Below are 14983 nucleotides of genomic sequence, written 5' to 3' on the forward strand. Positions count from 1 at the left end.
ATAAATCTGGGTGAAGGGTCGCAGCCTTCAAACAGGACTTCCTCACGCGTATTTCAGGTAATTTGTAAAACTGCTGCAAGGCAGATTGTGTTTCTGGTCACTTCAGTCTCTGGAACAGAACGGTGGCACAAAAAAAGCAAGAAATTCATCATCTTACACAAGTTTCTTTTTATTGTTCAATGCATGGTCACACACATATACTTTTCTTTTGCACTGTGCATGATCGGACAGTCACTATGGAAATGGTGATGTGGATGGGACACATTTAGGAATCTACAGGGATCCAGACAGAACCCACATCCCTCCTGGGAGAGGAGGCTGGTCAGCTTCTACTCCCCTCTAACATGACACCTTGATAAATAAATTCTGGGTTATAAGTTCCCTATTTAAATTTTTTTTTCAGAACTGGAGGATTTGTTCAGTGGATCAACGCAAGGCAACGACCTCTTCCCTTTCCCTTAAACATTCTCGGACATCGCATTCAAATTCAGCTTGCGAAAAAAAGGCAAAATAAACAACATCATTTGGGTACAAAAATAAAATCCAAATTAAAACTTTGAACAGGACAACACCCGTTTCTTTTTTTTCTTCCTCTTCTCATACAAAATAGCACAATACAAGTCACTGGTCACAAAAGTACACCGCAAATAAGGAACAAAAAAACAACAACAAAAAAACAAAAGAACCGTCTCCCGGGGAAGCGTACATTAAAGTCTCCCCGGACTCTTCCTAGAGGCCCCTGAGCGGTTTGTGGGGCTGGAAGCCTCAGGCGTCAGCTGGACGGAGCGCGTTTTCTCCATCCTAAAAAGTTGTCTTCATACACCCTCGACTTTCCCCCAAAAAGAAAAAAAGAAAAGAAACGCGGCCCTACCAGACTCGCGCGTCCTCTACCCTCTTTTCTGAAACACATACTGAAGAGGAAGGGAAGGAGGGGACGGGGGGATCCCAACCACTGCTCTAAACATCTACATGGATTCATCTGAGCGTGAATGTGTGTAATGCGTGTGCGGTTCTTCTCTCTCCACACGTATGTACTCGTTTGCTAACATATACAGTGTATTCCTGGTTAGGGTGTGAACCAGGGGCACTTAAAAGTCGCGTGCTGTTCCCCCACCGTTTCCGCGCTCGGACCCCACGGGGTCTCTCTTTATGTTTAGGATTGGGAGGTGGGACATCTGCTCTGTCTTGTAGCGCCGTTTCGCTCGCATTTCTCTCGATTTTTTTCTGGATTTTATTTTACCCCACTGTTTTTAAATTCCCTGCTCCTCTAAGCTTTTCACTCTCTTTCCATCGAATCAGCCTCCTTTTGAGTTGGCTTTCAGCCTTTGAAGACGCAGATACACAGAGCAAAAGAGTGGGAGAGAGAGAGAGAGAGAGAGAGAAAGAGAGAGGGAGCGAGTGTTTGTTATCGATCAGCTGTTCGCAGCGCTCGACAGCTGCCCCCCTTTTGACCTCTCAGCCGATCTCCTTCCACTGCCGGTAGAAGTCCACGATGTTCTTCAGCTCCATGCCCGCCGAGCCCGCCGCCTGGACCGCCGCCTGACGGGGGGAAAAAGACGGTGATATTTAAACTCCCCCTTAAACGGCTTGAGCATCAAATTAATGACTGAATTGTGTTTCGAAGATTATTATTAAGAAGTCAACAACAAAGGCAATGAGAGACTTGGCGACTGTGGTGTAGTCTGAGGCATACGAAATAAGAAAAATGACGCATGCAAATGCTTGTTTGGGCATCTATTACCATAGCAACAGTCTAAGCTGGGAAGCATTCGGTCAGCGTTAGTAATTAGGTACAGCGGCAGAAGTAAGCTTGCACGATGTTACTTTTCTTTGATACTTAATTAAGACAGTGAGACTGATACTGCAGCCTTTGCATCACTGGATATCTTTCTGATATTGTGCACATGTGAAAACCATTACAGCGGCCACCCAAACACCCGATCTGCTCGCCATAAGGGATGCAAATGTTATCACAAATCGCAACCCCACTGACAAGAAATGAACAGGCAGTCACAATGTTTATTTAATCCGATCGAACAACCGGCGTCGGCGTGCTTCCAAGAGAAGGGTGTGTTGGAACGCCCGACGGCATCTGTACGCCGCCCCCCCCCCCCCCCCCCCCCCAAATCGCCAGATGGCTGTGGGATCCGCGTGAGCGTCGACAGGAAGGCGACCAGGCAAAGACGGAGAGCGAACGACGTCGACGCCGTGAGCGTTCGCTGCGGACTCACCTTCATCGCTGCTGACCGAGTGCAAAGCTCCTCCACCTGGTGGTCGGTGAGAATGGTCACCATGCCGGCTGTGTCTTCGTCCCCGTTGCTCTGGGAGACCGTAAGCTGACGACAGCTGTCCACCATCTTGTATAAATGCCTTGAAATGAAGAAAGAAAAAAAGAAAAAAAGTGAGTCATCGAGTGAGGATCTTCGAAATGAAGGCGAGGGGAGCGCGGTTTACCAGGCTTCCATGTCCTGACGTTTCAGCTTATCTCTTTCAAAACCTCGACCAGACTCCTTCTGGCAGCGAATGTACCTGCAGGAGGACGTGATACAGAACATTGAAATAATCCCCCTAAATAACAGAGCTTCATGGAGTAAACATGAGGTCCGTGTGTGACAAGCGAGCAGCGGCGCGCGAGCGCCCACCTGTTGCCTTTGCGAAACTCAGACTCCAGGAAGCGGATGCCGTCCCTCGCGCCGGCATTTTCCTTCTTCAACCTGTCAAGTCCATCGATCACTACGACAGAGAAGTAGATCAGAATGAGCACCGGAGCAAACAGTCACATCAGCGAAATGTAATCTAATGACTCACATCCATGGCTGTGATCTAAAAAAAGATCTTTCTTTGATAATTTGTATTGTTTCATGCATCAATGTACAGACTCCAAACAGACACCACCCAAACGCATACATCTTTTAACTATAAGTCTATATGTCTTTTGAAAGTTGAATCCTAGAATGCTTTTACAGAAACCCTGGTATATAATCTTTCAGATATCGTTTTATACACAGTCTCGGCACCATGGACCTCGTTTGAACACACAACACGAGAGCGCACTGACCGGTCCGTGGGATGATGATGATGAAGCAGCCGCTGGCGGCCAGCTGCCGGATGAGGTGGAGATGCTGGCACAGAGCGGCTGTGTCTGGCACCAGGTAGGGAGACATGGAGGACTGGGCCTTGGGCTGCTGAAGGCTGCCCTCTAGCTGCGACACCTCCAACTGCAGGGCGAGAGGGCCGAAGGCAGGACACGTGTTTTTACTGTAAGGCGTTAGGTCATGGTAAGATAATACAGACACCTGACTGCCACCATCAGTGTTCACAGGCATTCAGACCATTTTCCTCTCGGGCAACATTGTTATTAACAAAGTGGATCTCTCACACACACAATACAAAAGGCAACTACATAATCCTCCTTCTTACAAAGCGCCCTGAGGATGCATCGGCACACAGCCGCGTCAGCGCTGCTGGTGCAAAGAGTGATAAGATTAAAAACCTGCAGTCGAAGCTGCGCCATGTCCTTCATTAGGCGATTCCGACGAGCCTCCTCTTCAGCCTGAAGATGGAGACAGGAGAGTTAACGCTTGGCTCACAGGTAAAAGAAACAAACAAACAGGTCATTATTTAATCATTCTCCGCATTTTGGGAATGCAATACAAATGAACGAGACTCGACTGAATGAGCCCCCCCTCCCCCCCCACTCGCTCTTTTACGCCGTTGTGTTTCAGATGTCACTCACCATCCGGAACTGGGCCTTGGCCTGCTGCACCAGATTGTCCTGTTCGGATTGGTTGATGCTGGTGAAGATGCCCGCCTCCGGGTTGAAGTGCAGCACGTTGCCCTGGAGATTCGTCAGGAAGTGGCCAAAACTGCGAATGCAACACACTCGCACGACACACTGGGGGAGGAGAGAGAAGCGGAAAGGTTTTGTGCCGTGTTTGAAGATAAAAGATCGCGTGTCACTACGTTACGTCTGTGATGAAGGGAACACGCCAGTCTTGCGTTTTAGTGTCCAGAATGGATGACAGATACACCTGAGCTTCTTCAATATACAAATATTTGTAAAAGAAATCCCTTCCTTTTATGAGGTTTAACATTCAATTTGAGAACATTTGGGAGAATCAGAACATGTCAAATTCCTACCACTCCTCTTGCTTAAATCTGAGTTTTTTTCCTCTCATATGCTATTTTTGTTTTCATTTGTGTACATTTTTGTAAACTATAATTGAAAAGATTTTTCTGTTGAAACACAAAGCTGTCAGATGACTGAGAACTGCTACTTCTGATTTTAAATAAAGGAGAAAAAACACACTCATGGTTTAAAGATACTTTTGCATAAACAAAAAGCATCTCAATCAACTAAATAACCCTCAAAATATTTCAGCACGTCTTGACTTATTAAATGCTGTCAAGATGATAACACGGTTTGGATATTTGTAACTTCCTACAATCGACAAATAAAATATAAAGAAAACTGAAAAAACATGTGCGCTGGTCCTACAATAACAAGAGAAAACGGCCTCTCTGTTCTTTACACACATAAAGCGTGTGAGCTGGCGTGTGCGTGCGTGCGTGTACCTCCTGTAGCGAGCTGAGGGAGGAGTTGCGGTGAGTGAAATCGAGGCGGCGGTGAGCTACGTTGAGAGCGGGCAGGTGTCGCAGAGCCACGTCTTCAGGCAGCAGCAGGCTCTGGACCAGACCGGGCTGCTCGCACTCGTTCAACAGCTCCGTCACCTCCGCGTTCAGGCCGAGCTCTGCGGCGCGCACACACACACGCACACACACAGGAATGAGGAAATTAGCTGTCGGTCAAAATCAAATATTCAGCGTGAGAGCTCACTGTGAGTCGTGTTTGTTAAGTGGGTGCACGCAGCGCAGGCGTGGAAGAAGAGCACTGGGATATGGACAAAAGTTCTGTCAGCGGTGATAAAAAAGGACACGTAAAAGATATTTACTTACATCAAACTGCACAATGTAATTGAGTATTAGGATTTCATGACAATAATAAGGATGTATCGTTACTTTAGCAGGTGAATAGCTTAGCATAAAGTCTGGGAAACTCTACCTCAACTTTGTCTAATGTTAACAAAGAAATGCATATGTTAAGCTCCATATCTGAAGGTTAAACCTTGTAAAATCAACACGTTGTCGCTTCATGGAATTCTTTTTGTACTTCAGTGGAGCTGTAGATTAGCCAATCTAAATAAAACATAATTAATTAACATGAGATTTTTCTTTCCTCTTAGTCAGAGGAAGGTTTGCTGTTTCCCTGTTAAGCAGAAGCTAATCGCCTGTTATCTCTATCTTTATATTTGGCATACAGATACGGTGGTACCAATCCCTCTCTGCGAGACAGCAAAGACATGCAGCTCCAACTGCTCCTTAAAATGAGGCGTTTAGGTAACGTCTTCACTGTGTGAATTTTAGCATTGTCGTTCCAGTGGGGTAAAAAAAAAAAAAAAAAGCATCAATCTTTAAACTCACCAGCCTCGAGCATCTTGCCGCCATCTGGAAGCAGGTTGAGCAACACCGACAGTCGGTTCCACAGGCTTTGAGAACTCTGCAGAGAGAAGCGCTTCGTTAATTACTCTGCTAAAGTGTCAGTGTTTCACAGACAAAGCGGGACATTCGGCCCGACTCTCACCTGCGCACACATGACGATGATGTCGGTGTTTGTCCTCAGCCAATCGACAAAGACTTTCACCACCTGGATCAAGCCCTGATTGGTCAGGATCTCCAGCTTCTCCAAGAGGGTTTTCTCGCTGTGTACCGACTGAGCACTGTGCTGGCTGCCTTCCGAATCAGAGTCCAAGTCTAGAAGAGGTGACGGATTATTCATTAATACAAATAAGGGGAAAAAGGGGTTTGAGCAACAGTGTGGGGAAAAAGCAAACTAAAAGGAGCAGAGGTGACATGCAACTTGGAGGTAGAAAGCAATTCACCGTTTTCGTTGGTTCCGTTGGCAGCACCGGGGTTGGCATCGCGGGGCGAATCCTCAGCAGGAGGGGGCGTCTCTTGGGACGGGGGAGCAGAGGCCTCGGCGGGGGCGGCGACACCCGACGACGACGAGGCCTGAGGCCTCAGCAACATGTTGCTGAAGGTGGGCGCCAGGCGGAAGCAGCGCTTGGCCTGGAAGAGCTGCGAGGACATGGCCTGCAGGTTGCTGCTGATGCTGGAGTCGCTGGGCGTGAGCGGCCCGTTGGTGGTCAGCGGCGAGCAGCCGTCCCTCTCGCCCACTTCCCCCTTCGGTTGGTCCTCGTCGTCCCGGTGCTCCCGCGCCTGACCCTCCAAGTTGTCGGAGCTCTCCGCGTCTTCGATGTCCTCCAGGTCCGAGCGGGACTCCTGGCTGTTCATGTCCGAGTCGGTCTCCACGTCAAACGCGGTTCCTCCTTCCTCCTCTTCCTCCTCCTCCTCCTCCTCCTCTTCCTCTGAGCCGGTCCCCCAGCTGCCCTCCTCTCCCAGGGGGTCTCGCTTAGTCTCCTTCCTGACAGCCGGCGGATTGACCGGGGTCCCGTCGGCGGCCCCCGTCGACTCGGTGTGGTCCCTCCTCTCGTCGACGTCCTCCTCCTCTTCGCTCTCGAAGCCTTCGCTCAGGTCGCTCTCGTCCTCCCCTCCGGTGTCCTTGCGGGCGCAGCGGCGCCGGCGCAGGCGGGAGAGGCGGGTGTACTTCTTCTTCTGCCTCTGCTTCTCCTCTTCCAACCGGCGCCGTTCCTCCGCACTGCATTGCTTCTTGGCGTCGTCCTTCCGCTCCTCCTCGTCCTCTCGCTCCAGAGAGCCGTTCTGCAGAGGCTTCTCGGCGGAGCGATCCGCCGGTGCAGCCGACGCGTCCCTCACCTCGGGGTCATCTAGAGGAGAGAGGTAGTTGGTCACAAGGGACTTTAAATTGCTCTCGACCCAAAGGGTTTGACAGCTCTGTGATCCCAAAGAACGCCGCTTGGGAGACTACACTGGGATTGGCGCTTTTATCCGCGACGACGACGCGTAAAGCTGCATTTGTGTTCCGTTCTCTTTCTTCTTCCCTCACCTGTGACGTCAGTGTGAAGCCGAGGCACCTGGCTCTCCGCTTCCTCCAGCTCAGCCTGCAGTCGGATGTTGACATGGTTCACCAGATGGGAGAACAGCGCCAGGGTGAACGCTATGGACGCACTGTACTGCTTTGATCCTGAGACACACACAAAAAAAAGAATCATTCACATTTCAAAATGTGCACTTTGTGACTTGAAGTGTAAAACGAAAGTTGTTCATGTCGAAGATCTCGTTATCTTTGGCGGCATTTGGGGCAATACAATTTTTTGTAATCTGTTACTAGTTATTACTTATGTATGGCTTTAACTCTCTGCAGATGTATGCATTTCTTTAAATTTCAAGTTGGGGTCTGAATTTTTGTTGGGGAGTAAATCCATCACTCAGATTATTTTATAATAGGCAACAAACAAGAGGTGGAAAGGTGGAAGATGGAAAATTGGGATGGTTTGTGTCACCACATCACGTCTACTTCAAGCCGCATTGTAGATGGTACTAAAAACAGAAATGTGGCTTTGGAAGTGACATTCAAAGAAAAACTGACTGCTGACACACCTTTCATGCAAACTGGCATATTTGCTATTTTTTCATTTCAATGGTGTCGTGGTTGTGTTTTCGCATTCATTTTCTGCAAAACAAATCTCGCCTCACAGGACAATAAATAATAACCAGACTTAAACGTTCATGTTGGCGGCCTTCTCTGTGATAATAGTTATTTAGAATGTATTTCATGTAATCACAAAAAGATGAATGCACCGCACTGCCACTAACCTCCCCTCTTCAGGCTGTGCACCACCATCAGGCAGGTGACCACCATCTTGAAGACCAGCGTGTCCGGCAGCACGGGGCACGAGCTGTCGGCGTGCTGCGGCTGCTGCTCGTCCTCTTCCTCGCTGGGGCACTGGTGAGCGGCGCCGTGCGTTGGCGGCGGCAGGTAGAACATCACCAGGTTGAAGTCCTCCAGCACCGACTGGCAAAGGGACGTCAGCTCCGTCTCCATCAGACTGCAGGGAGACAAAGGAGCGGACGCAAGATGGTAAAAAAGGACGCCGACAATAAATAATGCGAGGATTATTACACTAAGGCGATTTCTTTGATCTGAGATACTAAAGATTTGACATTTTACAGTAGTTAAACATATATAACAATGTTCAGTCTTAACAGACTTATAATGGCTCATGACTACATACACGGTAAAGAAAAGGACTTGTTTCAGCTGTGTACCGACGTGTTGAGTGACGGCACAAACACTCACCTGTTCTTGGGCTGCAGCAGGCTCTGAAGGTACATGAAGCTCACCAGGAGGTGCTTAATGTCTTTTAATCTGCACAACAAATTTACCGATATTTAGATTATTTTATGAACTTAATCTCAGTTGCTCCATTAACAGGGGTAATCTAATTAATCCCGTAGTTAACAGCAACACGATTTGACCTATATCTGTACTTTCCAATTGTTCTTCCGCCTACACACCAGGTGTTCTCTCTTAAAGCGTCGATCTTACAAGCTTCACTCGTGTGCATTGCTATCTTTCGTTTCGACTGATTTCTTATAGATTTATTGCTTCATCATCATCGCTTCCCCCAACAGGGACCATCAATTATCTAATCACATCTGCAGGGAGATGATGAAAGCAAATCGTTAATTAACCCCAGATGTGAATTGGGACTTGATTAAAAGTTACACGGGGACATTGGAGCAGTGAAATACAAATAATCTTCTTTCAGACAGATTTCTTTACCCAGACAAGTAATAAAAGAACATTATTAACCACGGTTGTACCGAGGAGGCTCACGAGGCCTCGGGGGATTTTGGAGACGTGCGTCTCTTTGGACTCACCTCTGTCGAGAGGGAGAAAGCTTCTTCATTTCCTGCTTCTTCACCTGCTGGTACATCTTGGCAGCTTTGTCAAACAGGCGCTTCAGGTTGCCGTAGGCGCCCTCAAAGGGGGCTTCTGATTGGATGCTAGAACAGACAAACAAAAAAAAAAGGTTAAGACCCGAAAGCATCGCGTTGCGCTTCAGTCGATATCGAACACAACAACTGTACAGAAACGTTCCTCACCAGCGAAGGTAGTAGTAGGTTGCTTCAACATTGTAGGACTTGCTCCCTGCGAGTGTGCCCAGTTGGTTAAACGGCATTCCTGTAGACGGGTTTCATGTTTTTGTTATTATTCTGTATCCGATGCAGACACACAGCTGCACGAAGAAACACGCAACTTTACCAGAATAAATCCCGTTACACTCACTCACCCACGTGTGGCATGACAGACAGCGCCTGGTGATAGAACCTTTCTGCCAGCTGCTCGGCCTCCACTCCAGCAAGTTCATTCTGATAACGGGCTGCAGAGGGAACGTTTAAAAGAAAGGGTAACAATAAATGTCAACAACAAGATAGACTTTGGCTGAATTGGAAAATGGCAACCGATTCATCTTTAATCTATCAAAAGGCAAACTGGAAGTGCAGCAGACATTATTTCCTTTGCGTGATCATTTCTGTTTTTAATGGAAAATCAACCCAAATATCTCAACCAGCGAGAACAGCTCACTGCCAAATGTACTCAATAGCTAAGCCAAATTTTCCCACGCTGAATGACACACACATGCTGACTTACGAATCTGCAAGCTGGGTAGAGGGATGAAACTATTACACATTCCATTAACACTTTATTACCTAGATCTCCAAGGTAGACCAGACAGCGATGACAGGCCATCTGTGCCCACTCCATCTCCTTGGGGGTGGCCGACACTGGTTTCTTTCGGCCTTTGGGGAACAATCACACAACGTTTCTTCATTTCAAGCGTTTAGCTAATGCACTTACATAACTCCAAGTCATTTTGGGTAACGAAAGAACAAGATTCAATCACAGCACTGCAGCAATTTGCAAAGAGCGGAGTCCGACTATTAGAAACAACAACCAGGTGTTACTTCCCCGTCCCTGAGGGGTAATGTCCACAGGGGGTTTTGTTTCAGGGGGCCGGGAAAATGTTTGTGCCTCAATAAGGAAAAGGTTAGCTTCATGCTGGAGGACTGGATTGCTGTCGGAGTAATGCAAATTACAAAACACTCATTAAACTGGCTGAATGGGATTTGACACCATTTCATGACAAAAGCTAATCTGACTGCTGCAAAAAAAGTTATGAGTCAATGGATTGGGGTAATTTGTCACTGCATCCAAAACTAAAACCAAACCAGTAAAATCATCGGATGATATAATGACATCAAACCAGCACCAGTACTGCAGTTTGGATGCATGCCGCCGATACGCTTCTTGTTTGGGTTTCAAAATAAAAGCACCCGGGCATCTTTATATGGACAAAAATCTTTCATTACTGAACACAAGGCTCTTATTCTAAAGTATTTGCAGAACAGTGTTGTGGAAAATGCGGTGACTTGCCTGTCTCCGATAATCTAATGGAGCAGTTACGGCTTTTAGTTGGGGATTAATATCATTAGTTACAAACTGCCGATTATGGAAGGAAAACTATGTAAAAAGACGGGCTGGCAGCAGCCGTTGAGCAAGGCAGCCACCACGCATTGTGCAGCCTAGCGGATGTATGAAGAAAAGCAAAAGGTAAATGAGGGCGCTCTTCTACTCTAGTGCTCCAGAAACCCGCACGCACACGACCCAGACCCTGAAACCAGCACAGCCAAATACAATTCAGCCTCCATGTGTGGCATTGTTCACACCTACGCTCCCCCCGCTGAGACTCATCATGACTTTTCCAGGCGAACCAGCACATTTACGAGCATTTACACGAGCTACACATCCCTCGTTTGGTGTAAGGTTTGTTCCGTCTGTGCGTGAATCCCTGTTTCGGGAATCTCACCTATCAGCGGGTCTGTGACGTGGGTCCAGTCGATGCAGTCCTGCAGCTCCAGCTGGTAATGTGACTGGATGTACAGCAGCAGGTGCTGGTAGAAACCCACGCCGGCAATCAGGTGTGTGCGGTAGGCGCACTCCAGAGCGCTGCGACTGTGGATGTGCTACAGGCGGGATGAAGAGAAAGAAGTGAGCAGCTGATACAATCAGAGGTGTGTGTGACCCGGGCAAACCATAAACCCCTCTGACAGGACCAGATTTGTTGTACCATGTAGCAGACCAAGACTCGTTTTGGGGAGCGGGTGTAGGATTCCACAGCTGCAGGGACACTTACCTTCTTGTTGGTCTTGATAACCTGGATGACCTCATAGTAAACCTTCCTCCAGAGCAGCTCCTCGGCCTTACGGCCGTAGTCTACTGGGTGGAGGAACATCAGCTTCACACAAAGCTCCCTCAGTCTGAAACACACACACAGAAAGAAAAAACAGATACACAAGTGCACACATGGAGTTGGCTCACCGGTTTGACAAGCAGACCAACAAGTGGACGTAGTTTTCAAAAGGAACAGGTAAGGCTGGGCGGGTCAGAAAAACATCAAGGGTTTGTCCCTTTTTTTTTACGATTACTCAAGACAATAACCTGCAGATTGATCAATAGTGAAACCTATTGAAACATACATGAGTGAACAGGTCTACCATTTGTCCTCATATATGGAAATCTCACTTTCTACGACAATGACAAGATCATGTAAATATATTTGAGCCAGGACAAGCGGTGATTCTGCATCAACAACTAATTGCTTTTTCTACTAAATGTCAGAGAACAGTGAAAAAATCCATTAAAAATTAACTAGAGCCGAACCCCAAGTTCTAAAACGACTGACACAATTACCCGATCATTAAAGTAGTTCCACTCTTTTATAATTATATTATTATTATCCAACTGACTAAAATCAGCCAATTGCTTTGACTTCATATGTAACCCGTGAACACAATGAAACGCAAATCTGTCCAACTTTTTGGAGCGGTCAGATCCTAAAAAGGAGTCACTGAGCAAATAAAGACACCATCTGTGGAGACACTCGGTTAACTATCCTTCTCACGTTTACTTTTCACTTCCTCTTTCCGGTAAATTGTAACCAGAAATATAACAAGAACTGCAAGTCAAAGCAGTTGTCATCCTGATCTATAAGTACTCTTGTTTGTGTACACTCGCTGGAATGACTGCAATGAAACAAAAGAGGTCAGTTTGGATTGCCTGGTGTGACCCTGTGCGGTCAATCCCAATTGAACAAACAGCATAATGGAGAAGTGGTTACATGAGGCTGGCCAGATGTTCACGGTACACACCTGCCTCCTTTCACACACTTACACACACGCTGTGGTGACAGCTGGACCTACTTGTTGCGAAGGCTGATGTTCTCCGGCTTGAAGACCTCTCTGTAGGATGCTTTGCTGCCGATGATGACATCGAGCTTGTGCACAGACTCCACCACGGCCCTGTTCGGGCAAACAGGAACCCCGAGTTAAGATGAGGACGAGGTTAACGCTGCGACGTAAACAACACTACTGTGGGACATCACGCAAACGACCATCCTCTCTGTTTACAAAGCACGAGCTTACACAAAGCAAGGTGTCTGACCGGTCAGATCCACCTGATGCTACGCTGACTGGGTACGCGGGTTCGTTGGACGACTCGTAGTCGTGACAGGTCGCCGAGTGGACGGATAGATGGAGATTTTCGTGTGGTAGCAAACGTTAATTGGCTAGCGCTAAGTTGGCCAGCGCAATCACGTCCAATTAGCACCTTGGTTAGCGTTAGCTACGCAAAACGGCCTCGCAAACTTACCTGTAAAGCCGCTTGATGAGAAGGACTTTCGCCTCTGGCTCACTGTCCTGTACCGGTCCACTCATTGTGGCGACTCGCGGGTTATTTGATCACACGCTCCGGCGTTTGCTGGCCGCTTCCTCTGACCCCTCCGACACGCAGTTGTCAGGGCTACTCGGGTTTGTTCCCCCGGCAGTGACAACCGTGTTGATAGCCAGCTAGCGTTAGCTATCAAGGTAACGTTAGCTTTCCTCGCTTTTCCTCCGAGTGTCTTTCGCGTATCGTGTCCTTTCGCAAGACCCCCTCTACCCATTCGTTCTGAAAACCGGGTAGGAGGGGGTGACCAGGAATTTAGGCTCTTCCTGGTCAGCTATAACGCACCGATATGCCTCTTGTGTTGTTCCCCGTTCCAGCCATTGCTAAGAAGGCGGCCATTATTCCTATCAGGCAGCGACCGCCAAGTATCGCGAGAGTACGGAACGAACTCAACAGAAAGGGGTTGCCAGACAGTCACCAGATCCCCCGTTAGCGACAATCTTGAAATGGTGAAAAACACGTTTTCACAAAGTTTAAGATAATGGGTTTCGCCAGTATCGTGTCGTGTAGTCAGAGATTTTACGTAAAAGTAGCAATAGTGTAAAAATTCCATAATTAAAAGTTGTGCATGAAAGAAAGTACAAGATTGTCATCGAAATGTACATACAGAAGGGACAGAACTAATCAATGTGCAGAATGACCTAATATCCATATTAGAACATTAAATTATAATTACGGATGAATTTCCGTGTATATTACTATAATTTTGAAACTGGTACATATTTGGCTAATTCACATGACATGACTTATTCAAAATAGGGAATGATAATAATATATAAGGTAAGATAAAATAAGAGAAGATAATCCTAACACAAATGCAGCATCATATATAATATGCTAATATAATTTTATCCAGTTCCATACATTTGCAATTATGAGATAAATATTGTATTTTGTAGCTTACAATATAATACTTGGTTCTGTACATTTTGAGGTAAAATGTGGTATTTTTACTTTGTAGTAATGTGGCAATTTTTAACTATTATATATATGATTCTATGAATACGATACACGCTTTACATTTTAATCTTCTTTTTATCCTTCTCTCCATCTTTTTGGATTCATATTTTTATTAACTATATGCTTTCTTAATGGATTTGTTTTACACCCATGCTCAACTCTGATGTAGTTTGCCCTGGTTACCAATAGAGGTCTATAAAGATAACATTTTATTTAAGTCCTTATAAAATAAACATAATTTTGATAGACATTTGCTTTCTAAATGAACATTTTTTTTGTGTTTTTCCGGACCGTGGAAACTAATTATTGTTATCCCAGCTGAGGATTTTTTTTCTTTTTTTTCGCATTAAATATGTGACTAACATGAAAAATGGAAACCTTACTGTTAATTTATGAGTGACATGAATATTCCCCAGAGAGCAACCTGGTAGAATGAATATAAGAATGATGCTCCAGGCTGAAGCAGGTTGAGGTGGAGCCCTCATCTTATGCCTCTTTTGTTTTCACAGCATGTCTTGCTCCTCCATTGTGCACATTTTTTCTTCTTCTTGCTCTGCCCCAAGTAAGAAGTAGCCAACTCTCAAAGGAACTGCGAGCGATTAAATGTAGGAGGATGAGGATAATTACAAGCTCGCTCTATTCGGTCCGGTCCCCAGGTCCCAGGCCGTCATCGCTCTCGGCTCCTCAGCTGAGGAGAGTGTGAGGAAAATGATCTGCTTTGCTCACCGAGAGAAGAATCAAAGTCCTCAGACGCAGGAAAAATGCAGCTGACCCAGTTGAGTTCTCACCGTGTGCAACCACAAGCTTACAAGTCCATACGGCAGGAGAATGTGTACTGCAGCCAGTGGAAAGAAGCAGTGACCTAACCCTTGTTTCCACTGGTATTCAGATACTAAGTATAGATATTTTATAAATATTAGGTATTTATTTAGGACTTGTCTATGAGGCGATGCATGCCGTGAGCTTACAGTGCATTGTTTCTTCGATATGGACTATGTTGGAATTCAAGTTGGTGCATAATTGGCAGATAATTGTTAGACGTTACTCAAAAGGAGAGGAGGTCGTGCAAAGGGTTGACTGTTTTAATCAGTGTGCTATGAATGTGAATTTGGGGTAGTTTTAAGATAAGCTGCAGCATCCATATTCACAGGGATGAAGGTACATGCATGTATGTTTTTTTAATAGTTTTGAGAAAACAATAGTTTAGTAATAGTAAATGATTTGGACCAGCTTTAATCTGACATGGTTGGAAACTTT

The 14983-nt window shown here is 46.3% G+C and overlaps 1 protein-coding gene across 1 annotated transcript; it reads right to left on the reverse strand.

The window, feature by feature from the left end:
• Positions 1 to 151: 151 nt before the first annotated feature.
• On the reverse strand, positions 152 to 13169 carry smg5 (SMG5 nonsense mediated mRNA decay factor). Its single transcript, XM_040164559.2, has 22 exons — positions 12692 to 13169; positions 12244 to 12342; positions 11178 to 11301; positions 10851 to 11007; positions 9694 to 9783; positions 9273 to 9362; positions 9085 to 9163; positions 8860 to 8985; positions 8276 to 8344; positions 7792 to 8024; positions 7022 to 7159; positions 5940 to 6842; positions 5642 to 5811; positions 5482 to 5557; positions 4576 to 4751; positions 3737 to 3895; positions 3494 to 3553; positions 3059 to 3218; positions 2643 to 2733; positions 2455 to 2529; positions 2232 to 2370; positions 152 to 1539 (listed from the first exon to the last, which is right to left on the reverse strand). The coding sequence occupies exons 1-22, from the start codon at positions 12754 to 12756 to the stop codon at positions 1456 to 1458; spliced, it is 3363 nt and encodes a 1120-aa protein (XP_040020493.2). The 5' UTR covers positions 12757 to 13169; the 3' UTR covers positions 152 to 1455.
• Positions 13170 to 14983: the final 1814 nt, after the last annotated feature.

This window comes from Gasterosteus aculeatus, chromosome 20, assembly GCF_964276395.1.
Source record: "Gasterosteus aculeatus chromosome 20, fGasAcu3.hap1.1, whole genome shotgun sequence".
Taxonomy (NCBI): Eukaryota; Metazoa; Chordata; class Actinopteri; order Perciformes; family Gasterosteidae; genus Gasterosteus; species Gasterosteus aculeatus.

What these genes read in the sequence shown, in the direction of transcription:
- smg5 (XM_040164559.2), bottom strand. Translation starts at nt 12,756, where the DNA reads ATGAGTGGACCGGTACAGGACAGTGAGCCAGAGGCGAAAGTCCTTCTC. An exon ending in CGGCAAGATGCTCGAGGCTG is followed by an intron (nt 4,752 to 5,481) that starts GTGAGTTTAAAG and finishes TGCGCGCCGCAG; the next exon opens with AGCTCGGCCTGAACGCGGAG. An exon ending in CTCGGTCAGCAGCGATGAAG is followed by an intron (nt 1,540 to 2,231) that starts GTGAGTCCGCAG and finishes TCCCCCCGTCAG; the next exon opens with GCGGCGGTCCAGGCGGCGGG.